The sequence below is a fragment of the Dermochelys coriacea genome, chromosome 8 (genome assembly GCF_009764565.3).
Source record: "Dermochelys coriacea isolate rDerCor1 chromosome 8, rDerCor1.pri.v4, whole genome shotgun sequence".
NCBI classification, from domain to species: domain Eukaryota; kingdom Metazoa; phylum Chordata; order Testudines; family Dermochelyidae; genus Dermochelys; species Dermochelys coriacea.
Genome location: NC_050075.1, coordinates 31391016 through 31417261, shown reverse-complemented (window position 1 = coordinate 31417261; position 26246 = coordinate 31391016). Strand labels below are relative to the sequence as shown.

The 26246-nt window shown below is 40.3% G+C and overlaps 1 protein-coding gene across 2 annotated transcripts in view; it reads right to left on the bottom strand.

The window, feature by feature from the left end:
• The window catches only part of DOCK2 (dedicator of cytokinesis 2), a 493769-nt gene that overhangs the window by 28767 nt on the left and 438756 nt on the right, over positions 1-26246 (bottom strand). For both annotated transcript variants that reach the window (XM_038413725.2, XM_043491017.1), the window contains exons 35-43: positions 24584-24740; positions 21412-21452; positions 19991-20081; positions 18751-18870; positions 16462-16551; positions 14976-15080; positions 10699-10840; positions 5415-5496; positions 1587-1671 (exon numbers count right to left, since the gene is read on the bottom strand). In XM_038413725.2, the coding sequence (XP_038269653.1) occupies positions 1587-1671; positions 5415-5496; positions 10699-10840; positions 14976-15080; positions 16462-16551; positions 18751-18870; positions 19991-20081; positions 21412-21452; positions 24584-24740 (913 nt within the window). The remainder of the gene's footprint in view (positions 1-1586; positions 1672-5414; positions 5497-10698; positions 10841-14975; positions 15081-16461; positions 16552-18750; positions 18871-19990; positions 20082-21411; positions 21453-24583; positions 24741-26246) is intronic.

The following is a 26246-nucleotide window of genomic DNA, read 5'->3' as shown; positions in this document are numbered from 1 at the left end:
GTGTGATCTCTAGTAAATCACTTACTCTGGACTTCTTTACTCGGAATTAAGAAACTTTAAGGAAAACACCTGGTCCTAGCAGCAGGAGGAGTTCTATATTACAGTGTCAGAATTGTAACCACTTTGTTGCTGTAAACAGGTTAGACAACATGGCGAATTAAGCAGCTAGCAGCCTGCCTTCTGTAATGCTCCTCCTATTATTGTTACCATGGGGAGCTGAGTTGGTAGTAGCAACTGTGGGAAATTTTAACAACAGGTCTAATGCAGACACAGCCTCACTTTCAAGTGTCCCATATGTAAAACAAATACTAATATTTACCTTCCTCAAAAGGTACAATGTGTTACTACAGTGTCTGATTCTTAGACAGATGCATTACACATCACCATGCCAGGATGTTAAAGTTCTAGAACTGGGAGCACAGGAGGCAGCTAGTGTCACTTGCTCTGGGTGTGGGACAGTGTGTACAGTCCCTGCCCACACAAGACCTATCACTAGTTAGTGCTATTAGTCACTGTTCAGAACAATACACATAATTTAAGTGCTTTGTACAATTTTGAAATAAGGTGCTCTTACAAATCTGAAAACTTAAGTTGTTTTCCCCACCAACATCCTGACAACACTGGCTTACCATAAAATGTGACTAGAAAAATATATTCAGCTATACAATTTTATGATATAATAAAACTTTATATATTTATTCCTCTAAAGTAAGAAAACTTACCATACTGTTGTACATGACATTATAAAAAGCATAAAAAGAAAAGGAGTACTTGTGGCACCTTAGAGACTAACAAATTTATTAGAGCATAAGCTTTCGTGAACTACAGCTCACTTCATCGGATGCACGAAGTGAGCTGTAGCTCACGAAAGCTTATGCTCTAATAAATTTGTTAGTCTCTAAGGTGCCACAAGTACTCCTTTTCTTTTTGCGAATACAGACTAACACGGCTGCTACTCTGAAACCTATAAAAATCATATAATTTATAGCACTTGTAGATCTCAAAGTATATTAAAACCATGAACATGATTTGTAGCTGTTTCATTACTGAACAGCTGATGTGAGTCAGTATGGTATATACAGTACTCATCACTTCACATGAGTGATGAAAACAGACAATTTACACTCCTTAGCTCATACCGGTAGCTTATGAGTGGAGCAATTATTAAGTACTAGTGGCAATGCATTTTATTGATATTTATATTTTGTCTTGCTTAACAATAGAAAATTTTACTAGAGAACTTTCCTGCACAACCAAATTGTATTTAACTTACTTAACTGAGAGGTTTCACCTAAAATTCAAACAATCAAGTATTAAGATCATAAAATGGGAAATTAGGGTACATATCAGGAAATGTAAAACGAGACTATGTTGAAAAGTACTTAGAGTAATGTAGAAATAGAGAAGCCCTAGATTTAAATTGTACTGTAGTTGAAATGAAAATAGGTCTTGTTTCAGATTTTGAAACTAGGCCTTCCATAGTTGGGAAGCTTGGCATGACTATTAAAGGATTAATCTCTGAATTCACACGCACAGCAACGCCAACATGTTTTACAAAGATACTGCCATGTCAAAAAATTACTTACAGCAAATTCATTTTCAGGGTCAACAGATCCTTTCCTGACTGGTCTTGAGTAGTGGAATCGTTGAACGTAGTTGGATTTATAAAAGCTGAAAGATTTAAAGAAGATGTAAAAAGCATAATTCAAGTACAGCTGGATCCCACCATCAAAGTAAATGGATCTCTTTTTGTCTGATTTTATTTTTTAAATTAAGTGTCATTTAGTGTTTGTGAAAAAGTGCAGCAATAACAGCATGGAAGACTGAAATCATTTATCCACCAAACAGGGACAGTAGCACTAAGTTTCATCACAGACATGCCTTGATTGTGACCTGGAGGATGTGAGCCTTTCAGAATACAGCTGAAATACTTAGGGGGAGTTGTAGTGGAGGGTTTTGCTTTTATTGACATGTACCTCTGAATTCTGTTTTACGGATTGACCCAAAAAGCACTGTATATTGTTAAGAACAGTAAGTGACCAAGTGGACTAGATTATATTTTGTTTTGGACTTAAATGTGTGCCTGTTCAAACACTTCCGATGCCAAATCAGTTGATCAGATCTCTTGATAATTCTGCCTACAACACAGCAAAATAGCAGTTTATTAAACATATGAAGCCATAAACAGCTATTTCTTGTCACTCTTGATGGATTTTGAAAAAAAAATCTAATAGAAATGGAATATCAAGGTCGAATACACCAGTAGCATCCAGTGCATTTTCATACTATGATCTCCTTAGCTACAAAATAATCTTCAACTACTGTTGCACGGCAAGAGGAACATCCACCTCGCCCTCGCGCTGCCACCCTTCCCCCCCACCCCAGCCCACTTTACCATACAATTAGAGAGGATTGAGAGGTAACTTGAAAAGAACACAAAACATACTTTAAATATTTTACTGCCCAGGAGACTTGATTTATTTATAGGAATTCAATTTAAAGCCAAGCCAAGCAGAGATGGACTTTACAGGGCACAAACAATGTTATAGGACTAGGTGCAACTTACATAAATATTTCCAGAAAGAATTTAAAAAATGACCTGGTATTTTGGCTGAGTAGGCTTAGAAAACATAGGGCCGAGTCTGGCCAAAGAGCTCTCTCATTTTGCTCATTATTGGGAGTGTATGATTCCTGAACTAGGTGACAACCACTGAAATTACCTCTTTGGTAAATCACGCTGATTAAAGAGGCATATCAATTCAAATAATTTTATATAACCCCTTTTAGGACAGAAATTTTCAACCACTTTACTAGAATGAATACCCTAAAATCACCTCTTACAAATAAGATTTATACTTACAAACAAGTACTCTTCTCAAAAATAAATCCTTCCTATTTTTGGTGGAAGATATTTAGTGCAGTCTTACAGCACCAAGTTCAAACTGTGGCTGGCATTGCAGTGACTTTAAAGTCCAGTCAAAGAGAGCCAGTTTCACTGAGGTGCTTGTCAGTCACCAATTATAAAATACATTCAAGATGAAACTGGGAGCAACGAATTACATTTCATTTCAAAATAAGAGAAATGTGCTTGTTCCCATCCTTTTAGTTTTAGGTGGATCATTCATGCTTTTGCATTCTGGATTAGTTGCAATATCTGTAAAGATGCTACTGACAAATCTGCAGACAAAGAATTGCTGTAATCCATTCTGAATGAAACAAAAGCCTGTGGAACATTTTATAAATCAGAAGGAGCCAGGCAGTGGATTCTAACTGTATTTAATAAGGCAATAAAAGGCTGTTGAACTTTCAGCCTTCTTTTTGAAGAGACTTAATGCCAATATTGTTAAAGGTAAACCTGACATTCCTTCAAATGTGGAACTACATGACACCATTGTTCCCATGCAAAATGCAGCTGCCTCACATTGCTTTCAGAAAATTCTCTTAGCTAAGAATCAAGACCCTTTTATTCAACTAAGAAGATATCACTGAGTCTTATATTTCTGCAAAGCTGCCTGAACCAGATTAGACTAAAAAGATAAGGATAATTTGCTGTTATCTGTGTGTTCCTGAAAAGAAAGATATTACCTAGCAATGATCAGTTCCAAGGAGAGCATGTATAGCGCTAATATCCTTGCCATATATGACAGCTGAATAGATTGGGTGCAAGTGGCTACTGAGAGCAGATTTGAACCAAGCTAGCACATTTCCACTCCATTAAAGATGTACATTTTTCTTCCCATTGAATTAAAACCTTCTAAACCAATACATGGAACGCCACCTCTACGATATCTGCCATACTTCAATAGTAAGGGCACACTAAAAAGGGAATTCAGTTTTGACCACTTTTTCCTAGGACTACTAGTAGCAATAAGAGATCTGAAACTGGAGCAGCTAGATGATTATTAATATGTGGGACATCAGGACCCAGGTATGTTTCTGATAAGGTGACCAGCTAGCAAGTGTGAAAAATCAGGACAGGGGATGGGGTGGTAATAGAAGCCTATATAAGATAAAGCCCCCCAAATTGGCACTGTCATTATAAAATAGGGACATCTGGTCATCCTAGTTTCTGGGAAGGAAGAGTTTTCGGGGGATGGAGCCAGTCCCCAGGAACAAAAGACTTCCCAGGAGCATTGTGAGCCCCCGGCATCTGGGTAGGGAGGGAGATGAGGTGTGTGAATCCAATCCAGACTTGGATTTAGGAGGAAGATCCACCCACTCTAGGGCACCAGGCAGCAGCAGGATTCTCCCTCCCCAGCCTATGAACTCAGGGAGCAGTCTTCTGAGGGCAGAGCCAGATGAGAGTAGAGCTCAGGAGAGGATAAGCAGGGAAGGAAGGAAGGAAGGAAGGAAGGAAGGACCAAAAAAATAATTATGAGTAGATATGTTGGGAAAATTAGAGAAAGCAAGAGAGTGCCATGCAAACACCAGTGAGTTTTAACGTTCAGAGGTGACAGCAGCTGTCTCAGGCAGGTAGGGCAAGCAGGATGAGTGGTGTCACTGTTCCTGGAGCTCCAGAGCTCTCTGAATTAGGCATGGTGGAAGAACAGAAAAGCAGCAGTTGTAGAGATGCTGTCTTGGTGTTGCTGAAACCACCACAGGTTACATCACTGGGAAGAGAGGGAGAGGAGCGAAGCATTGCCCTGAGGCTACAATAGCATAGAGAGTAGTTTTTAAACTGGACCTGCCTCTGGTCCTCTACTAATATTGGTTCTCCTGCCCCCAGTGCTCACCTGTGTGTGTTTGTTTAGGTGGTTCTTGCTACTAGCCAGGTAGATCTTTTAATCTAAACCTATCCCCAGTTCCCTATTGCTGCTGCTCTTAGCTCATGCTTTAAATGAGCAGTTTCAGGAGGGAATTTGAAGAAACTAACATTTGCTTCCTTCCGATTCCCATTGACCTTACCCCATAGGCTGTGAGGAAGTGTATTAGCAACAAACAGTGGCATTGGTTTGGAGGTCAGACAAGTATACAAACTCATGTTCTGTTAAACAAACAAACAAACACACACATCCTCCATCCCCCTGCAATTTCCCCAGGGAACTGGAATAAGAGGCTGAGAAGTGTGTTTTTGGGAGAAGAAAAGCAGACTGTGGCAAAACATTACCCAGGCACACAACCATTCAGTCCCACTGAAATCAATGAAGCTGCAGTGGGTATATATTAGAACAGAATCTGGCCACATATCCAGAGTAATTTGGGTTTTTTTCTGTAAGCAGACAGTAGTGTTTAAATGGCTGATGAGATTATCTGAAATGTCAGGAAAAATACATTTAGTAACTGAGATAAGTGCATGCACCCTGGCTCAACAATAAATTGGCTGTGTTTATAAAAAAAAAAATCTTTCTCCATAGACTATTAACCCAGATTCTCACACCTTTATGGTAACATTTATCCAACACAAATAAACTTACTTTATGATTTGATCGGGTACTGGCTTATTTTTGAATCTGGTATGCTCCTCCAAAACTGGTTGCACAGTAAAGCACTGAATGTCTAAAATCACACAGGTTAAGGACATATGAAAGATAGTATGTAGCCTGGAAAACGAACAACCTGTTGTCCAAGAGCAATCTTCCTAAGATTTTTATTCTAGAGAGGAAATATTTGGCATTAACACTGAAAAAAACAGACTAATTTTGAGATATATACAATACAGTATCAGGTATCTGAGTAGGTTTACTGTTAGGTTAGAGTGCCTGTGAGTTAATTTATCACACTGAATAGTTTATTGTATTACAAAACAAAGCCTATTTGATACAAATATTTTCATTACTTAACTTTGACATAGGCATAGCGTGTGGCATCGATTGACAAAATGTCATGAAGTTTTAGATCTTTGTCCAAATTACTGTGCGTCTGTAACAGGGTCGGCACCCACCTCTTGTGCATGCCCCCTATTCTTTGGCGGATAGTGCCTGCAAACACAGTTCTTTCATGGGGGGCAGCCCCCACCTCTTGTGCATGGCCCCTTTTCTCTTGGTTAGGTGTGATCCTGCTTTTTTTTTTTTTTTTGGTCTTACATCCTGCCTCTTGCAAGGACCCCACCCCAGCGGCTGGTTCTCTCAGCTGGTCTTTGGCAGCTCAGCCCACCCCTTCTGGGGTATGCAGTTCTGAGTTCTTATCATGGCCCTGGTATGGCGCCATAGGTCTTAGGTTTCTTTCCTGAGGTACTGCCTTCTTCAACCACCCAGCCAGAGTCCATTTCGGTACCCTCAACTGGTGTCTTTTTCAGCAGCCCTCTCAGGGCTCAGTCTGCAACCAGACCAGCAGGGCCCATCTCAATACCCTCACCTGGTCTGGCCAGGTCCTGGGATCAGTCCCCTGGGCTCAGCCTGCCTGCACTGACCTTTTCATGGTCCTGCTACTACTCTATCCATCCAGCCAGGCACCCGGTCTTTGGCAGCCTCTGCTGGGCCCAGTTCTGTCTGGTGAACTCTCTGCAGTCAGCTATTCGCAGTTCTGCTTTTTGTCTAGCCAGCCAGGCACCTGGTTCTCTCTCATCAAGCTCCACACAGCAACTGAAAGCTCTGCTCTACTGCTTGCCTTTTATCTGGCCCTTCTGGCCCCTTATTAGTCACTCCAGCAGCCCCCTCTAAGATGCCTGGAGGACTTCTCGCCACTCTATTCTGGGTCAAGGTGATGCAAGGCCACGAGGCCTCCAGACCTAGTCCACCCTGCCACAGTGTCACTTGTGTCTTAGATTTCCATTTTATAAGTGGGTGCTTAGTTTCAGTAGAATATTGTGTGGGCATAAATCAGATTCTTATACATTTCACTCAAGCACTTACAGTCAGATTCTGCCATCTTTCCTTACGTGTGGTAGTGCCTTGCTCTATGACCATTCACTTCAGTGGGACTACCTAGGTGTAAATTGCTCTTTATTCTGAGCAAGGATGTCAGACTCTGACCTTTAGAGAGGAAATATAGTCTAGTAATTAAGGCACTGGACTGGGACTCATGAGATCTGGATTCCAGTGTTATCTTGGGCAAGTCTGTCTGTCTCTTTGTGTTTCAGTTTCCCATTTGTAAAATGGAGGTAATATTACTTTCCTCCATTTATTCTCCAATGTTCCCTCCATTTATTACTCCCATATTCCTTCCATGTGAGGTGCTCAGATACTACAATGATCAGTTCCATAGGGAAGCCTACAAATAATAAACATACAGTTTTAAAAGGAGATAAAAATAATCCTGGGTTTCAACTGTAATATCTGATCCTTTGGTTACCCTTTGCTCGCCCAAATGCTGGGGGCATTTGAATCCAGATCCAAACCAGTGGCTCTCTAATGGTCCAGATCTGAACATTAGGAAAAGGAGACAAGAAGTGAGCAATCTACCAGGAACATTCCAAACAAGAAAATACCTTTAAGTTCTTTTTAAAATAAAGCGAAGAATGATTATTTGAGATTATTTGATGATGTAGCACATTCCAAAGGCTAGGAACTCCCACAGCCATGGCGCCACTGCCTGGTGACATAAGGAATGACAGTGGGATCTGTAAAGGGCAGGTGGTGGTACAAGGGCAGTTTCAATCAGAACAGGGAGGTCATGCATGTGGCCTTTAATGAAGGCCTTGTTCAGGTAGGTCATGCATGTGGCCTTTAATGAAGATCTTGAATGAAAAGCCTGTAAAAGACAGGAATGCCACCTGATACATGACCTGCCACTTTAAAGGTAGCCATTGCCATTGCTCACTACAGTTGTTACACGCCAAGTTGGTAAAGGTAAACTGTGTGTGAACTCGAAAGAAGACTAAATTAGACAGAGGGCCCCAGAACTGGGGGAGAGAGAGGGTGGGCACACAAGCCTTAGAAGAGAAACAGCCTAAATATGTGAAACTGGAAACTGAGCTGTCACATAAATAGGTGCTCGTCACTTTTATGAAATGATCACTCTCTGAAGCTGAATTCCTTCAGATATTGCTGGTGCCGCAGCTACCTGTCAGCTCTGGATAGCCGAACTCCGGTGAACATCCTCCTCCAGAGTTTTCAAATGTTCTCGTTTGCTCATTAGTTTAGCTTTTCATAAAAAAAAACCCCACACACCAAACCCCCCTCAAGTCCAACAAAGGCATTTCAAACATTAAGGGCTTGTCTACAAGTTGTGTTAGTGCAGCACCAGCTGGGGTAGAAATTCTAGTGCACTGCACACCAGCATGTTGTGCATTAACTGGCCCGTGTGGACCCTGCTGGTGTGCAGCACAAGTTTCCTAGTGTGTGTTAATGTAGTACAACAGGACAACATCCGCACAAGCTAGGAAACTTTTAGTACGCACCAGAATCCACTTAGGCTAGTTAGTTCACAACTAATTATGTAGACAAGCCCTAAGTGCAGTAGTACAGGTGCATTTTGGGGATGAAGGGAGAGTATTGTTCAGAATTATGTCACTGTGCCACCAGGGTGTTTCTAACACAAGCAAAGGATTTTTGAGAAGGAGAGAAAAGACCCAAGCTGGTGTAACAAGACATGTGTCAGTGACTAAGTAGATTTAAACTTAGATTTCAAGTGTCAGAAAAGCATGTGCATGATTTATTTACAAGCAGTTCTAGGAAGCCAGCAGACGTAGCCCCAATCATTGCTGCATGCAGCTTTTGAGGACAATTGCAATATACTGTTCAAATAAAAATGAAGTGTGTTTGGTTATTACAATAGATTACTGAAACGATACCCAGCAGGTAGCCACAGGCTGTTTGGATTTCAAAAGCTATCACATGTCTGTACGCTAAAGTATGTTTTTTGAGGGTGGAGGGTACATTAAGTACAATAAGAGCTTCTCTTTAAGTGCTCCCCCCCCTTGAGTGTTGGGGACTGAGAAAGGAACAGATGATATCTCGACAAGCTGTTATGAAGTATTCTTAAAAGATATGCATAATGGTTACAAGACTTTAGGTTCATGTTCAGTAAGTGAGTCGGGTCATTAAAAAGCATAGTACAAAACAAACACTTATATTTATGTTTCAACGAAATATTGCCTTTTCTTATAATTCAGAAATATCATGGAAATGAAAGGAAACAAGAAATACTGGAAAGATGTAAATAATACTGATAATATGGTGTGAAAGCACATGAATTAACTAAATTTAGCAGTTCATAATATTTGATGTTACAGACAGAACAAATGCATGAATTGTATTTAATAACACCACTTTGCACTGACAGCCCTCCAACTGAGCCTCTCAAAGTGCTTGCCAAACCATAGGAATCCATTCTCACAGTTTTCCTGTGAGGTAAAAATCCTGACTGTCCTTTTTTACAGCTGAGGGACAAAGTGGGGAAGCAACTTGCTCAAGGTTATACAGTGCATGTGTTGCACATCCAGAAAAAAACATTTGCTGGCGCTCAGTCCCATGAGGAATATAGGAATATTTTAGCAATGCAGGTTACAGATTTTGACGGAACTAATGGTCAGTGGAACATCATGCCTATCTTATTTTGTCTGTTCCACACAGGTTACGTCTGCTAGCCTCACCCTCTTTTCAAGTTCAGTGCAGTTTCTATCTATTACCAGTTCAGAACATAATATATTTTTCTTCCATTTGCATCCTCTAGTTAATCCCTCACTGTTCTTCCTTTCCCTTTTCCAATTTAGACCAGTGTACTTAGGCAAGTTAGCCAGTGTAAACAAAATCAAACCAACTGGTCATATGTACCCGCAAGCATTTGCGGACCAAAACTTTTGAAGTTCTAGGGTGGATTTTTAAGACCCATCAATGTTGGCATAACTCCACTCCTATTGAAACCAATGGGAGTTTTACCATTGATTGCAGTATGACGTTCAGCAACAGCACAAGACGCCCATTGTACTAGGTGTTGTAGAAACACAGACTAAGAGACAGTCCTACCCACAAAAAGTGTACACAATCTGTTTTGAGTATGATGTGAAGGGAATTAGACATACAATTGCTATTCGCATTAATGGGAGTTGTGTACATGCTACTGCACACACATGCTGAACACATGCCTTTCCATAAAATCATTTTATAGTGATTTAGTTCACAGAGCTGTACTGCCTCAGTCAACAGATTTACACAGTACTACTGTACAGGAGCCCCTTGCCTGTAGGCACCTTCCTTCTTAACATAGCTCCACCTTAGAATCACACAGTTAGAAGGGACAACAAGAGTCATCTAGTCTAACCCCCTGCCAAGATGCAGGATTTGTTGAGTCTAAAATATCCAACGCTATCCAGCCTCCTTTCATATACCTTCAGTAAAGGACCTTACACAACCTCCCGAGGAAGTCTGTTCTGTGGTCCTACTGTTCTTGCAGTTAGGAAGTTTTTCCTGAGATTCAATCTAAATCTGCTATGCTGCAGTTTGAATCCATTGTCTTTTGTCCTGCCCTCTGTGGCGAGCGTGAACAACTTTTCTCCATCCAGCCTTGTATGTCTTGAAGCCACATCTGCTTACTAATACTGGCAAAATCCCTTTTCTCTGAACCACGTACATCTATAGGCAAGCAAAGCAGCTTGATTCTATTTTTTTCATTGTTAAGAGGATTTGAGGATGCTCAGCACCTCACGAGACACTCACAACTTTGAATGATCAAGTCCCCTTGAGCCAACCTAAGTAACAGTGACTGCCATCGCTGCATACCATGATTCACAGGAACCATGAACTTCAACAGTGTTGCTATCAGACTCCCTTGACAAAACAAGTTTTTCCTTATTCTGTAAATTCCTATCTTTAAGGATACATTGACCAGAAGAATTTTTCATGTCCTCTCCTGGGGCTGAGGTGGTGTTCATCTTCTCTGCATTTGGGAACTGGCTCATCAACTGTGCTTGGAAATCTTCTCTCCGCTCATACTCCTTCCCACGGTAGATGAACACTTTGTTCTGCAAGAGATGAATACTAGATTTCTTAGATTGGAAGGTCTTTGGGGCAGGGGCTGTGTGTGTGTTTGTACAGGGCCTAGCATTGTGGGGTCTCTGAACTTGATAGGGGCCTCTAATTGTTTCAGAAATATAAATAATTGATTATAACCCACTTCCACTAGCTCCAGGAAATTGTCACTGATTCCCCCAAAGAAAATACTTCATGCTGCGAGACAGGAGGAGGAAAAAAAGGCTGAATTCAGAATATGCCTTTACAGTAGTAATTAAACAGGAAATGGAGAGGTGGGTAAACTGTTAAAATTCCTTTTCTTTTTTCTCCTTTATGAAAGAAACTTGCTTTATAATATATATTTTTAACCTCTCTTCTCCCTGTTCCTCTCCCCAGTATTATAAACTTCTAATTTACAGCACAGTCAATTCCAAGGAGTTCTCATCTGTTGTTCAGTGGACTTGGTGTCACGAGTTCGGGAAGGGAAGAGACAGGTGTCCTTATAATTATACGAAACACACCCATTCAGTGTTAATTTTTGAAACGGGGGAAAGGTCATTATTATTAAATTAAATAAAAGCGAGTAGTCAAATCTTTAACCTAAATATCCAACACCTAAAACCTAAAAATAAGGTGAAATTCTCCCCTCTGCAAGGGTTCCACTGAATGTCCTCCACATAAAACCAGTCTGCAAGGCTGAACTGGTGAAGGGAGGCATTGCATTGCTACTCAAGCATGAGGGTATATTTCAAGCTATGTTGGAACTACCATAGTACCTTAAAGTACACCAAATGTACCTATGTGAGGGGTATCCTTACTGAGACAGGGACTCTGGACAGTGGTGAATATTTCAATGCACTAACGCTTTGCCAAACACAATAATACTGAACATGGGCAGAAAGACCTGTCCTGGTAGCGTCTCAGAGTCAAGACAAGTCCCGTGATACTGAAAATTTAGAAATGTTGGTTGGGATTTTCAAAGAAGCCTAAGGGAATTAGGCTGCCAAATGCCAGTGAAATTCAATTGGACTTAGGAGCCCTATGATGGTGTCCCCTGAATAGATATGTGGACACAGTTGGCAATGGGCTTTGTTGCAAGGATAGGTTCCTGGGTTAGTGGTTCTGTTGTGTAGTGTGTGGTTGCTGGTGAATATTTGCTTCAGATTGGGGGGCTGTCTGTAAGCAAGGACTGGCCTGTCTCCCAAGATCTGAGAGAGTGATGGGGCATCCTTCATGATGCGTTGGAGAGGTATTAGTTGGGGGCTGAAGGTGATGGCTAGTGGCGTTCTGTTATTTTCTTTGTTGGGCCTGTCCTGTAGTAGGTGATTTCTGGGTACTCTTCTGGCTCTGTCAATCTGTTTCTTCACTTCAGCAGGTGGGTATTGTAGTTGTAGGAATGCATGATAGAGATCTTGTAGGTGTTTGTCTCTGTCTGAGGGGTTGGAGCAAATGCGGTTATAGCGTAGAGCTTGGCTGTGGACAATGGATCGTGTGGTATGATCTGGATGAAAGCTAGAGGCATGTAGGTAGGAATAGCGGTCAGTAGGTTTCCGATATAGGGTGGTGTTTATGTGACCATCGCTTATTAGCACCGTAAAAAGAAAAGGAGTACTTGTGGCACCTTAGAGACTAACAAATTTATTAGAGCATAAGCTTTCGTGAGCTACAGCTCACTTCATCGGATGCATTTAGAAAGTGGATCTCTTGTGTGGACTGGTCCAGGCTGAGGTTGATTCCCAGCATCTACAACCTATCCTGAAGGACGACCCATCACTCTCACAGAACCACACACCACACAACAGAACCACTAACCCAGGAACCTATCCTTGCAACAAAGCCCGTTGCCAACTCTGTCCACATATCTATTCAGGGGACACCATCATAGGGCCTAATCACATCAGCCACACTATCAGAGGCTCGTTCACCTGAGCATCTACCCATATGATATATGCCATCATGTGCCAGCAATGCCCCTCTGCCATGTACATTGGTCAAACTGGACAGTCTCTATGTAAAAGAATAAATGGACACAAATCAGACGTCAAGAATTATAACATTCAAAAACCAGTTGGAGAACACTTCAAACTCTCCGGTCACTCGATTACAGACCTGAGGGTGGCTATTCTTCAACAAAAAAACTTCAAAAACAGACTCCAACGAGAGACTGCTGAATTGGAATTAATTTGCAAACTGGATACAATTAATTTAGGCTTGATTAGAGACTGGGAATGGATGAGTCATTACACAAAGTAACTATTTCCCCATGTTATTTCTCCCACCCCACCCCACCCTCCCACTGTTTCTCAGATATTCTTGTTAACTGCTGGAAATAGCCTACCTTGCTTGTCACCATGAAAGGTTTTCCTCCTCTCCCCCCCCCCCCCGCTGCTGGTGATGGCTTATCTTAAGTGATCACTCTCCTTACAATGTGTATGATAAACCCATTGTTTCATGTTCTCTGTGTGTGTATATCAATCTCCCCACTGTATTTTCCACCAAATGCATCCGATGAAGTGAGCTATAGCTCACGAAAGCTTATGCTCAAACAAATTTGTTAGTCTCTAAGTCCCTTTTCTTTTTGTGAATACAGACTAACATGGCTGCTACTCTGAAACCTGTCATCTATACAGAGAGTTAGTGTGTGGCAAGCTGAAGTGTAAATCTACAGCGTTCTAGCTTGCCATGCACTCACTGGCCATGCAGATCGTGCTACCTCACAATAAAAGCTCCATAATACACTTTGACCCGTTGCTGTGGGCAGTACCAAAGCTATAGGGAATACATCAAAGTGTACTGTGGAACTTTTAGGGTATGTCTACACTGCAGCTGGGAGCAAGCCATCCAGCGCAGGTTGACAGATTCAAGTTAGCACACTAAAAATAGAAGTGTGGATGTTACAGGCCATATGGCAGTGTGACAGGGTGCTACCAGCTTGGGGAAGGCTGCAGGCCCAGGTGAGGGCAGTTACACATTTTCTGGTGGGGGATTGTGAGCACCCAGGTGACAATCACAGGGCTAACAAAGTAATTGGGGAGAATACAAGGGGCAGCTCAGGAGGAACTCAGAAGGAAGCTCAGAGGGTGAGCCTGGGCAGGGGAGTCTATCTTTGCTGTAAGCCTGTATTGCACAGTATTATCATGTAAGAGGGAAATAAATGGTTTAAGACAAACAGCCCAGGATGTGCGGCTGTGAAACTATCTGAACTAGTCAGGCAGTGAGGTTCACAGGGTACAGACAGAACAGGCAACTCCTATTCTCAAGCTCACCCAACCTCCTGCCTCTGAGCTCGGGTGGCTAGCCCAAGTCTTTGCTGGAGCTACAATATCCATGGTACTATTAGTGCACTAGCCTGAGTGGAGCTAACACCAGTCTGTCTATGTGGGCTGGGAGGCTTGTTCCCCGCTGCAGTGTAGATATACCCTTAGTGCGCAACTTCAGGGTCGACACGACCAGTTAGGTGCAGCAAGCTAGAGCACTGTAGACTTAATCTAAGCTTGCCATAGAATATTAGAGTTGGAAGAGACCTCTGGAGGTAATCTAGTCCAATCCCATGCTCAAAGCAGGACCACCACCAACTAAATCATCCATGCACTATCTCTTATTTCTCTGACAAGCCCTCAGAAGTGTGGACATGCACCCTTCAAGTATAGCTAAGGAGCAGTTCAGGTGTCATCTTTTATTCATTCATAATGAGAGCTACAAAAAATTACAAGTGTGTGTGAAAATGAAATAGATTTTAAGTTTTCATATGAACTCCAAACATCATTCCATTGCTTCATGGTACCCTGTACCTTCATTAGTCTGTCTGTGAAATATGTAAAATTTGGGCAGCCTCTTCCTACTTATAATATCTTCTAAGGATTCAGCATGCTGCCTTTTTACTGCATCACTACTACTATAAGGGTATTCTAGTCTACAAGGGAAATCAGAATCAATCAATTTAGAAGCATTTCCATCTGGGAAGGCTTTAATGTGTTATTATAACAAGTAATACTTCAGATAATTGTGAAATCTAGTGTCAATGCAAGATTAAATGAAGATCAGTTTTCTCCAGAGACCAACTACATTTTCACTAGTACAGTGCAGTGGTGTTTATATCAGTATATAAAAAAAAGTTGAAGGAGAAATGTACATAGAGAGACTTACCCTGAGGAATGTGGGAAACCCTTGGCCATAATATCCGACGGCAAAGTAGTCTGGTTTAGGCCTCAGAATTTTCATGATGTTTTCATAAAATTTAGCTTGTTGAATCTGAAATCAAAAATGATATCTTAGTCTTATTGTTTCAGAATCATAATACTTCAAGGAAAATGGTTTCTATATTAACTCATTACTGGGATATCTTTTAAAAAAATTAGCATTCAGTCAGCCTTTACACAGTTTTCTTGTGCCACATTAATTGTTTTATAAATTGTTTATGTAAGTATAATATACAGCTAAATTAAATGGGGTTAAACAATTTAAAATGAACTGTATGCAAAGTCACATATATCCCTAATAAGCAAGTGTGGAAACAAGCTGTCAGACACCTCAGAATTATACTAGGTAGGATCCATCGTAGCTAGTTGAACTTCATTGATAAGGTTAGTGAGATAATGAACTTGAAAATGTTTCATGTCCTTAATGTAGCTTGGTGAGGACTGGGCCAGCTGTTCAGCATAATGCTACAAGTGATGCATAAGGGGCAGAGGTATGTATGCTATACTGAGTTGAGAACAGTGCTTCATTTTATTTACTGTGTCCTCAAGTATAACATTGCATTTAGTCTAGGCTATGTAAATGTGGTCTGCAAGAGATTTTTTTAAAATAAGGGTTGTAATCTTTTGATTTATCACATATAAAGGAAGCTTGAAAAAGTGCATGTCTGAGGAGTGGTCGGGGTTCCTCCAGATTTGTTTTTCACATTAAACATTTCAGGAATATCAAGTTTTGACTCCCCTGGAAGCTTCAGGAAGGTGTCTAACACCTTCACTGAAATGGCAAAGGTGTCAAATCTTCAAAAAAAGTCTTCTTTATATATGTGAGTAAAAAACAAAACATGCATGTTTAAACAGTCGGCCTAAAAATCCTGTCTTCTTTCATTTTCTCAGCTTTCATTCTATTGGCTCTTGTGATGGCACTACTTCACTAGTTCTCCGTTCACCACAGACTCTTCCAGGCTTGACAGGATCTGAAATTCTAATGTCAAAAGCATATGCGGGGAGCGGGAATACTTCAAATGTTTCTTTCTACATCATAAAGAAGAACAAAAAAAGCGCACAAGGCTATTTTGTATCCTTTAGGTAATTTTTAAACCTTGCAAGTCAATTAATGCAGGATAAAGACTCCTGGGATTTGCTTTGTCTCATCTCATCTTATCTCTAGAATAGTGTCAAATGATTAAATATGCATACATACATATATAATAATTAACCACTTTAATAAGGCTCTTTAGCACAGGAATTTTATTATTTAATTTGGTATCAAGGTATGATCGGTGACAAAGTAAAGAATGTGAAATGATCTAAAAATCAATATGGATCACAAATGCCTATAGACTCTTCAAAAACTCGTCTACCTATCTACCATTTGAGAGTTCAAAAATATTCATTTATGTTCCTGACATGTTTTGGAGAGCCATGTATGTTCTTACCAGGTTCTGGCTTAGAAGTTCATAGTCAAAAACTTCCATTTCGTACTGTTCTGCTAGCTCTTTGCATAAGGATATTGATTCTTCCCACATCTGCAAAGTAACCACATATTCTAAAGTAAAATTACACAGGTGAAATCGAACACCAACAAATAAGGTTTTAAGGAACCACTGTTTAATTATTTATCCTTATTGATTAGGCTATCTCTAAGCTGCAGATATTTATTAACTGCAAGTATGGAATGGAAGATTCCAGGCACCCATAATTCCAGGACAGCAGCTTAATGTGCAGAGTAAAAATATTTTATGATTCATTATAGAGAGGAACAAGTGAATCTCCGGTACAGTTACAAGAACACTGCCAAAAATCATCTGACCTTTCAGTATCCTCCAAACATAGGTACAGCATCTCCAAAGGCTCAAACACAAACTCCATGCACATTATATTGTGCTTCGTAGGGGCTCAATCCTGTAATCTATGCTTCCAAAGTAGTCCTTGCTCAGGTGAAATGTCCTATTCAACTAAATTATCTTCAGACCAAATCACTGCCTGCCTACGAGACAGCAGTTTATTTCATTCCTCATAACATAATTTCTGTCTCAAGAAGAAACACTGGAAGGAAGACAGGCATGCTTCAATGGACATAGTGAGCCAGATTTTCTAGTCTGCTAAAGGCATTTTGCTGTAAGCCTCACAAAGTGATTTTAAAGCAGCTGGAGACATCAGGTGGATAACTCCCCCTCTGTAGAAAGACTTTCCACTGCCTTCTGTGCCATAAACCCACACCCCAGCCCAGATAGGGGAAAGGAGGGAACGTACTCAGGAAGGGATGGCAGGGAGAGCGCTGCTATATTTGATCCTCCACGGATATAAAGTCACTGCCAGTCTCATGAACTGGGGCCAGTCCTGCACATCTGTAACCTACACTTGGATTGGGCGGCCCTGAATCAGAGAGATGCAACCAGCTGCCTGCAGCAATCTGTCCAAGCAGAGCTTGGCTGAAGTAGAGAATTAAAGATATTGTGTATCTAGGGTTATGGTGCATGGAGAGGTATTGTTACACTGCCACTATTTCAAATACATATAGACAGACTGCTAGATAACGGTTAAATAGCACTGCACAGTCTGTGCCACAGTACAGTAGTGAGATAGTGCAGAAACACTAGAAGTTTCCTGTCCAAAAGGCTAACATTGGGGAAACAAGTTGTTACCAGCTCAGGACAAACAGTGGAACAAGAAAAAGTAAAGGAGCAACGGTTGGTCATTGTAGGTGAACTGCATCATTCAACAAGTGGGATTGAAGCTGTTCTTTTGAAGGTCAGAAATGGTATTTGCATATATCACCCAGAGGAAGGATAGGAACCCAGTAGTGTAGGAAGCAACCCAGGGAAGACATAGAGAGGGCTGAGAGAGGAAAGCCCTGAACTGCTGAGCTGAAGGCCCTTGGACTAGTACCCAGAGTAGAGGACAGTCCAGGGTTCCCTTAAGAGCCACTGAAGGCATGGCAGTGAATGGGGAGACTGCTAGTGCAGAGAGAGAGATGTTGAAAGACTTTGGTAACGGGGAAAGGCGAAGGCTGAGAGACCTAGCTGGAGGGCTAAGTCACAAAGAGGTCGCTATGGGTCCTGGAGCAAGAGAGAAAAGGAGGGATGGTGTGTAAACTGGGGAAGGGGGCATCTGCCCCAAGAGCTAAGCCCCAGAGTGATCAGGAGGAGATGCCAGACTAGCAGAGAGTGGAGCACCCAGGACAGGTTCAATCATGGAGTCAAAGGGACCTTTACTATTGGACATCAAAAGGTGCAGGATCAGGAACTTAAAAAGGTATTTAGTGGCCTATATATGACTTGTGTGTTGACCACTTGTCTAAAACCACATCTGTCTTTCTGAGATATCCTGTGTGTTTTTAGGAAGAGGACGGTGTGTTGGAAAAATAAGAACCATATCAGTTTCTTGTTAATGGAAAATTCATTGCATGTCTGTAATTATTTTATTTATGTTGGGCAACATGCACTATTTCATTGTTTTGCCTGAGCTAAGAAAGAAATAGACTTTCTAGACTGGATGTCAGTTATAAACATTAGCCTTCTTCCTTTGTATATTTATTTACAAGACATATTTATTAAAAAGGAGTTGTCTATACTGAATCTCCTTTTAGATGAAATTTTTACTTATGAACCACATTTTCAAAATGATTTTACCCAATAGCCAAACAGATGTTTTTGTTATAATAAAATGATTGTTAAAGGCCACTGTTGCATGAAGTAACACAGTCAGAATGTTAAAGCAGTTACCTTTCCCTTGTCAAAGTATTCTATAATTTTTTCATACAAGTTTTCTTTCAACTGTCGATGGGTCTGTGAATACTGGAATTCTGTCTGCATAACTTGAGGTGCACACTGTTCATCTGACCACTGTGAAAAAAAACATTAGAGAAAACATATTTTTGGAGGCAAAGTAAAAAAATGTTAAGTTTCTTCTGTAGTTCCCTAACATCCAAAGAGTAGGGAAATGCCACAGCAAGGATGCAAATTTTTCAACATGTGTCTGAATAACTATTTCATGTTGGTAACTAGGGTTGGTCAATATTTTTTGGATGAAACAGTTTTCTGTTGAAAAATGCAGGTAATACAGATTCATGTCTATTCTGATGAAATGCTCTGCAGAAAAGTTAAAACATTTTATTCTGAGAGTATTTCAATTCTTTTTTTGGATTTTCTATCATATTAAAATATTAATGTATTATGTATATGTAATATAGATTAATATAATATAAAAGTCAAACAAAATGAATTGAAATGTCAATATTTAAACACAAAGTTTTGATGGTCCTGAATTTAAATTTTTCCAAATTTTAATTTCTCTGGAAATTTGAGCTTTTTGTGCCAATTTAGAACTTTTGTTTTAAAAAAAAAAAAGAATATCCCATAGAACAGAAATTACTGTTTCCAACCAGCTCTATTGGTCACATCAGGTTCTTAACTAGATTGTAGTGAAAATAAGCATTAGTTAAGAAAACAGGCAGAGGGAAACATTTGAAAAGATGACCCCTGTCATTTAAAATGAACATTTTAATATGTCCATATTGCAGTAGCTGACAGGGGCAAATTTAATTATGGCCCAATATTATATGTAGGTTTCCAATCTAGCCCTAATTTGGAAATTGTGAGTACAGTAAGGTCAGAAAAAAAATGCAGTAATTATGGAGGGTTAAATTGCTCAAAAGTCACATATCCTGTCTTTATATTATTTGGTGAAACTATTTTTGTCACAATTTTTAATTACCAATACATAATTTTACATCATCAGCTGAGAACATCTAGTATTTCCTCTCAGGAAGTATGCTCTAATTTTCATTAAATGTCTCACTATTTGCAACTACCAGGAAATTAGACTGCTACTAATGAAATAATTAATACAAGTCTTTGATTTATTGTATAAAACAGATTATACACACATACAGACACACATTTCTAAATCTGAAAATTGTGACAGCTCATTATATACATTCAAATGTGAATTCAGTAGTCTAACCTTCAAAAGAGAGGTGTGGAGTAGAAGGGTGTATGCAGCTTCTGTGTAATTCTCACAATCTAAATGAAGATCTCGCAATTTATACAAGTATCTGTTAGAAAGGGGAAGAAAATCAGAGTTTAAAAATATATGTAGTGTTCTGGCAAAATGCATGAATGGCTTGCACCCACAGTGAAACTCTCCAGAGAAAGAATGAAAGATGCTATGAAGTAACTACCCTTAGAGATCTCAAGGTTATTTGGGGGGGAACTATTAATTAACTAATATTTGTCTGGACCATTAGATTTGTCTGAGCTTCCTTTGTGTTGTGGAGCATCTGCAAAAAAGCACAGTTAACAATCAGGCCACCTTTACCAGAGTAACTGCCATGCCTGTACCTGTGCGGGTAAAACTGAGATGTGCAACAAACACATTTGATCCACATTTTCCAGCATTTCCAAACCCTGGTGCACTCTGGGGTATTATCCAAAATAGTTTGCCTTTTGACTGCTGCCAACTACCTGCCATTGTTATATAAATTGTTAATTGTTTTCTCCTGTGCTATTTTGCCCTAATTTTATGTGGCTGTTTCTTTTTACACATGTAAATGCCACAGATAAGACTAAAGTAGGCGAAAAAAATGTGATCCAGTTCCTCCGCTATGGTTAAGGAGTGCACAACACAATACAACAGAGAAGAGCATACAGATGGTGTGCAGGTGGCTTGCTCCAATCCTGACCTGGCTATCACCAAGACGGGTCCCTAGCATAAGTCAGAGCAGCCTTCAGGCTGCTCTAAATTATATACCAACTGCCAGTGGCCCCAAGGGTCTATTGTTACAATAGGTGGGTATAACCATGGCCCAGCCACATCTCCTCCACCTACGGGGAGGGGAAGTGTGGCCTAGGAAGTGATTGTCCCTGCACAGGGGGACAAATTAAGGCCCTAAGTAAGCTTAGAGACAACATAAAGTCATGTATATGCTAGAAAAGTTTTGCTGGTGTTATGTACATCTGCAGCAGAAAATTATTCAACTTGTAATTGTATGTAGTGCTGAATATTTAGCACGCGCTGTAGTCTGAGCACATACAACAAAACTGGAAAGGGTTTCTCTATCTCTCTATAAAGTATGATGATTTCCCTCCAACTTCATATCCAACTGTATTTTCTTTATTAAAGAGAATGCAATCATTAATTCAAATAAACTTTATTCTGGAAAATAAAGTGCTGTTGATGAATATGTACAACAGATTCCAACTTTTTGAAAACTAAGTAAAAAATAGATTAAAAAGTATAAATGAGCCTAAGGATATTATGGATTCATTGTGCATGATGAGCTACCAAGGGCATAACACAAATCCATGTAGTATGCTGAAGACAGTGTGCATAAAAGGAATATTACTGCACTCTTCAAATAAAAATCAATAGAGCAATTACCATACCTTATATACATCCCTTCACGGTTAATGTCTTTGTAGAAATTCTATAGGATGGAAATGATTACAGTGTTAGTTTCCAATATCTGTTATTAAAATACTTTTCAGGACAAAATTCCTCATGCTAAGTATTCTTTTCTTTTTAATTGTATAGACAGTGCAGAAAGAAGACCATAATTCTGTATTTTGGCACATTTTATCATTAACATTTTAAAACTTAAATTACGAATATCACAGTTTGTAATATGCATTATTTACAAAGCATTCTCAATTAAAACCTGATAATATGGCTGCTTCAATCAACATTTTAGTTCCTTTATAGCACAACCATACATAGAATCTTCCAGTTCACTATCACAATTATTAGTGATGGCTCTTTTCTTTGTAAAGGGAAAAAAGGGTTATCCAAAGGCAAACATTGATGTTACATGCTCCACCAGTTAGCTACTAAAAGGGGTTTGGGATTTCTGATAATGATAGATCTAACAAATACTTCTGAACTATGTCTCTAAGGAGGCAGAGTTCAGGAAGGGGGGCAAAGATGGCTTTGCACATCTGAGACTGTTGCAGGCCACTTTAGTTTCCAGTGTAAGTTAAAGCAGCCTTTAGGACTGCTCTAACATGTGCCCATATTAGAAATGATTCCCAAGGGACTAGTTAGAGAATAGTTGGAATATTGCACACTCCAACCACAGCATTTCCCTCGCTGCCTATGCCCTTCACTGGGGACTGTCAATGGAAGGGGGGGTGAGCGGGGATGGCATAGGTCCTTATATCAGCCCTATGCTTTTGGAGAAATTCCTTGGAATCCAGCTACTATCCAACCCCTTTATACCAAAGAAAAGACTGAGTGGTGAATGTAGCCTAGAACCAGGGTCACAGGCTTCAGTGGGACTGTTCTCATGAGTAAGCTTCATCAAGCTCAGACACTTGGCCCCTTGCTACCAGTGCATTTTACTGGCTTCTCTCCCCCCTTGATGATTTAAATGCAGCATTTCTGACTTGAAAACTGCATTTAGTTGTTGCCAGTCTAGTGGGTGGATACTTTCTTCCTCAGAGCCCTGCATTGGAGGAGGAGTTGAAAAAGGGAAAAAGTACAAAAGAATTCTCCTCATCCCCCACCCCAAGGGAAATAAAGTGTCTAAACAAGTAAAAAAAATCTGAATAGTGGACTGTTAAAACATTTCAAGAGATCAAATGGATAAAACATGCCAGAAGCCAAATTAAAGGGCTGAATTAATGATCAAAAATGTGCTTGCTATCTGGATACACAGCCCTTGGCTAACTGACAACTAAGGGAGTATGTGGTGACTATCTGTGTATATGAAGGGGGCAAACACCAAGAAGAGAGATTTTTCTTAGGATGGGTCAAGGTTGGTACAGCAGAATGAAGCTGGGCATAGGAAATGTAAGATGAATTTAGGAGAGTCTTCCTACCAAAATTTTTTATGTTTTGTTGAAAAATGTGTGTGAGAGAGAAAAAGGGCATGGAAGGGAAGAAATGGCAACATTTTGTGCACAAAGGCTTTTCATTTTTCAATCAACTCTGCCTTACAGTGAGGTTCTGCAGACTGCATCAGAGTTTAAGGACAGTGAAGGTTGGAACAAAAATTTGGATATAAAACCTCATGTTTGAGAATTAAACCAGTGTTTAATTATTAAGCATTAGGATGAAACCTTCCCCAGGGAAGATTATCCCACATTTGCGGATTGAGGGGTTTCTTTAAGCCACTGTCAGAGCTGGATGGACATCAGTTCTGATCCAGTCTGGCAGTTCCTGTGAATGAGGATAAAGGTGCAGTTCAGGGTATGTGAATGTGAAGAATCAGACATGCAGATTATGAATGTTTGTTTGTTGGAAGAGGAAGGGAGTTTGTTACTCCAGCTCCTCAGCTTTATGTGTTTATGTACATGGGTGGGGCGGCCTGTAAATGAAGGCTGCTTTGGAGATTATTGATGGTGGGCTTCACTGCTGATAACATGGTTTTCTAGTGATTGTTTTGTTTAGAAAAATACTTGTTTAACTCAGTTAAGGTTGATCGTGTTTTGTAGGGTGATTTCTTTGTTTTTTAAGAATGTAAGGCAATGTGTTGTGTGGTGTAGAGGAGACTTTGCCAGGGAGGCCAGCAGGAGGGGTGTGATCAGAGAAACAGGACTGAGAGGACCAGGGCTCTCATTTGATGGCTTAAGCTATGTCTACACTGGCACTTTGTCAGCAAAACTTTTGTCGTTCAGGGGTGTTAATAAAACATACACATGAACAAAAGTTTTACCAACAAGAAGTGCCAGTGCGAAGAGTGCTTTGTTGGCAGGAATGCTCTCCTGCAACAAAGCCACTGCTGCTCGTGGGGGATGGAAGTTTTTTGTCAGCGGGAGAGCTCTCGCCTGCCAAGAAACAGCAGCTACTTTGTGTACCTTTCAGCGGCATGGCTGTAGCAGCACGGCTGTGTCACTAAAAGCCTCACGGTGTAGCCACAGTCTTACAAGAGGATTGCATATGGAGAAAATCCCTCTGTAGCAGAGCCATTAGCTCCAATTGGCAGGCCACTGTACTTTCAAGCCTGCTCCTCTCCCTGAGCCTGTTAATGTTAGATGCTGGGACATGATAGAAAGAGAGAAAGGAGAGCCTCTTGGCTGGCTACAAGTAGGGGTGGGTCTTCACAGCTCTATCCCACCAGTCCCTGGCTGCTTTGAGGAGGTCAGAAGAAAGTGTTCTCTGATATTTGATCTGTTCCCTAGCTGGGATGGGAGAGGGTGGGAGGGTTGAGTGTGTATGTGGATTTTTCCTTCATGTGAATAACTCGTTTCTCTTGCTGCTGCATCGCAAAGCTCTGAGCAGCAGCAAGAAGAGTAGCATTGTATGAGTTTCACTAATATTTCTAGACAGGCCAGAGTAGCAGGAATTTCATTTTGCTGCTGCCTGGCAAAGTTATGAGCAGCAGCATCAGTGGCACTGAGCTGCAGACTCAGGAAAACAACACTGCATGAGTTCAGATTTGGAAGGCTCTTCTCACAACCTAAAGGTAGAACATATTTTTAAAATTGAAATCTTCCACTCTGCATAAATTGATGTCTTAAGTCACTCAATTCCCTGGGCAAGCTTTACACTCACCAGTGATGAGTAGATTTTTGAACCTCTTCTCCAATTTTATAATTTATTTTGAAAGGAGGCACATACCAATAAGTTGACAGTGCAGCTCATGCGGTTGTCCTTGCTCTCATCATTCATCACTGTTCGGTAATCCAGCAGCTTTTCCAAAAGGCCTTTTACTAGGTTTACAAAATTTTCAACCGTCTTAGAAATGTCCCGATACTCTGAAGAACATTCCACGAGTCTGCAAACAAAGAGAGAAAACTGCTTTACGGTTATGTTATAACTGGTGCACCCTGATCTGAGATGCTTTGGGGCAAACACTATATTACAATGATGATAACTATATTACAGTATTGATCATAAAACAGGCATAGAGTGTATTTGAGATTCTCTTTGTGATTTCAAAAAGAAAAGGAGTACTTGTGGCACCTTAGAGACTAACAAATTTATTTGAGCATAAGCTTTCGTGAGCTACAGTCACACTATGCTCTGACTTTAGTTTTGTCTTTGGCATAGGACAGTTGGGGGGTCATTTTGCAGTTCAAATTTAAAAAATGTGTTTTAAGAGAGGGCCGAAGATTTCAAATCTTTTTTTCTCCAATCTAAATACTTACTTCACTGTCAGAAGGCTGTGGGGTTTATGCTCTTTATTTCATTACCAAAGGACACTATGTACAGTGGTCATCACTAAAAAAGACAACCCTGAAGTCACTTCCTGATAGGTGAGAGAGTAGGGATTTTCAGCTATTTTGTTTTCAAATGTGTATTTCTGATATTTTCTTAAATTCAAAAATGGACAGAACCCAGCATGCCCTGTATTCTCTCTTCTACAATCCTTTATGTCGGTGGAAAGCAAACATTACAGGGCACCACTGTTTGAACAACAGACTGGTACTTTTCATCTAAAGTGTGCATGTCACAACTGATTGCCGTTTCAAGATCAAAACTCAGCTCAATTTTTTCACGTCTACGAAAAAGTAAGTTGCATGCTGTGTGAGTGATGGAAGAAGTGGGCTCTTACTCAGATGAAGGGATGAGTATAGTTCAGCTTTTAAATTCTAGATTTGATAAAAATATACTCGGAGGCTTCCTAAATAGGGGATTTTGATAGTTGTCCAAATTCTGCACTTGGCCAGCATTTACTCCTTCAAGTAATCCTGTATTTACACTGGTGAAACAGAAAGCAGAATTATGCTCACTAAATCTTACTCTCAAAGCATGAATTGATTTTGTCACATAACCCACAGTGTAATAACTATGGGTTACAGATGTTTCTCCTAGATCATAAATGCTGGAAAAATCATGTGATGAATCAGTATGTTTCTACTGTTTGCCATCCCAGAGGTAAAAAAATACTGAAGTTTGAGACAACATGGTCTTATTGGAACGTCGTCGTCTTATTGGTTAGGTAATAAATGCACCTGGCTGGCTGCATTGAGTTCTGAGAAAACTAATACCACTAGATCTGTGTGAAACCCTCTGCCTTTAGATTGCACAAAGTTCCAAGGAATCTTTATGGCAAACTTTGGTTCACGTTTCCAAATTCATAGAATCATAGAATATTAGGGTTGGAAGAGACCTCAGGAGGTCATCTAGTCCAACCCCCTGCTCAAAGCAGGACCAACCCAACTAAATCATCCAAGCCAGGGCTTTGTTAAGCCAGGCCTTAAAAACCTCTAACGACAGAGATTCCACCACCTCCCTAGGTAACCCATTCCAGTGCTTCACCACCCTCCTAATGAAATAG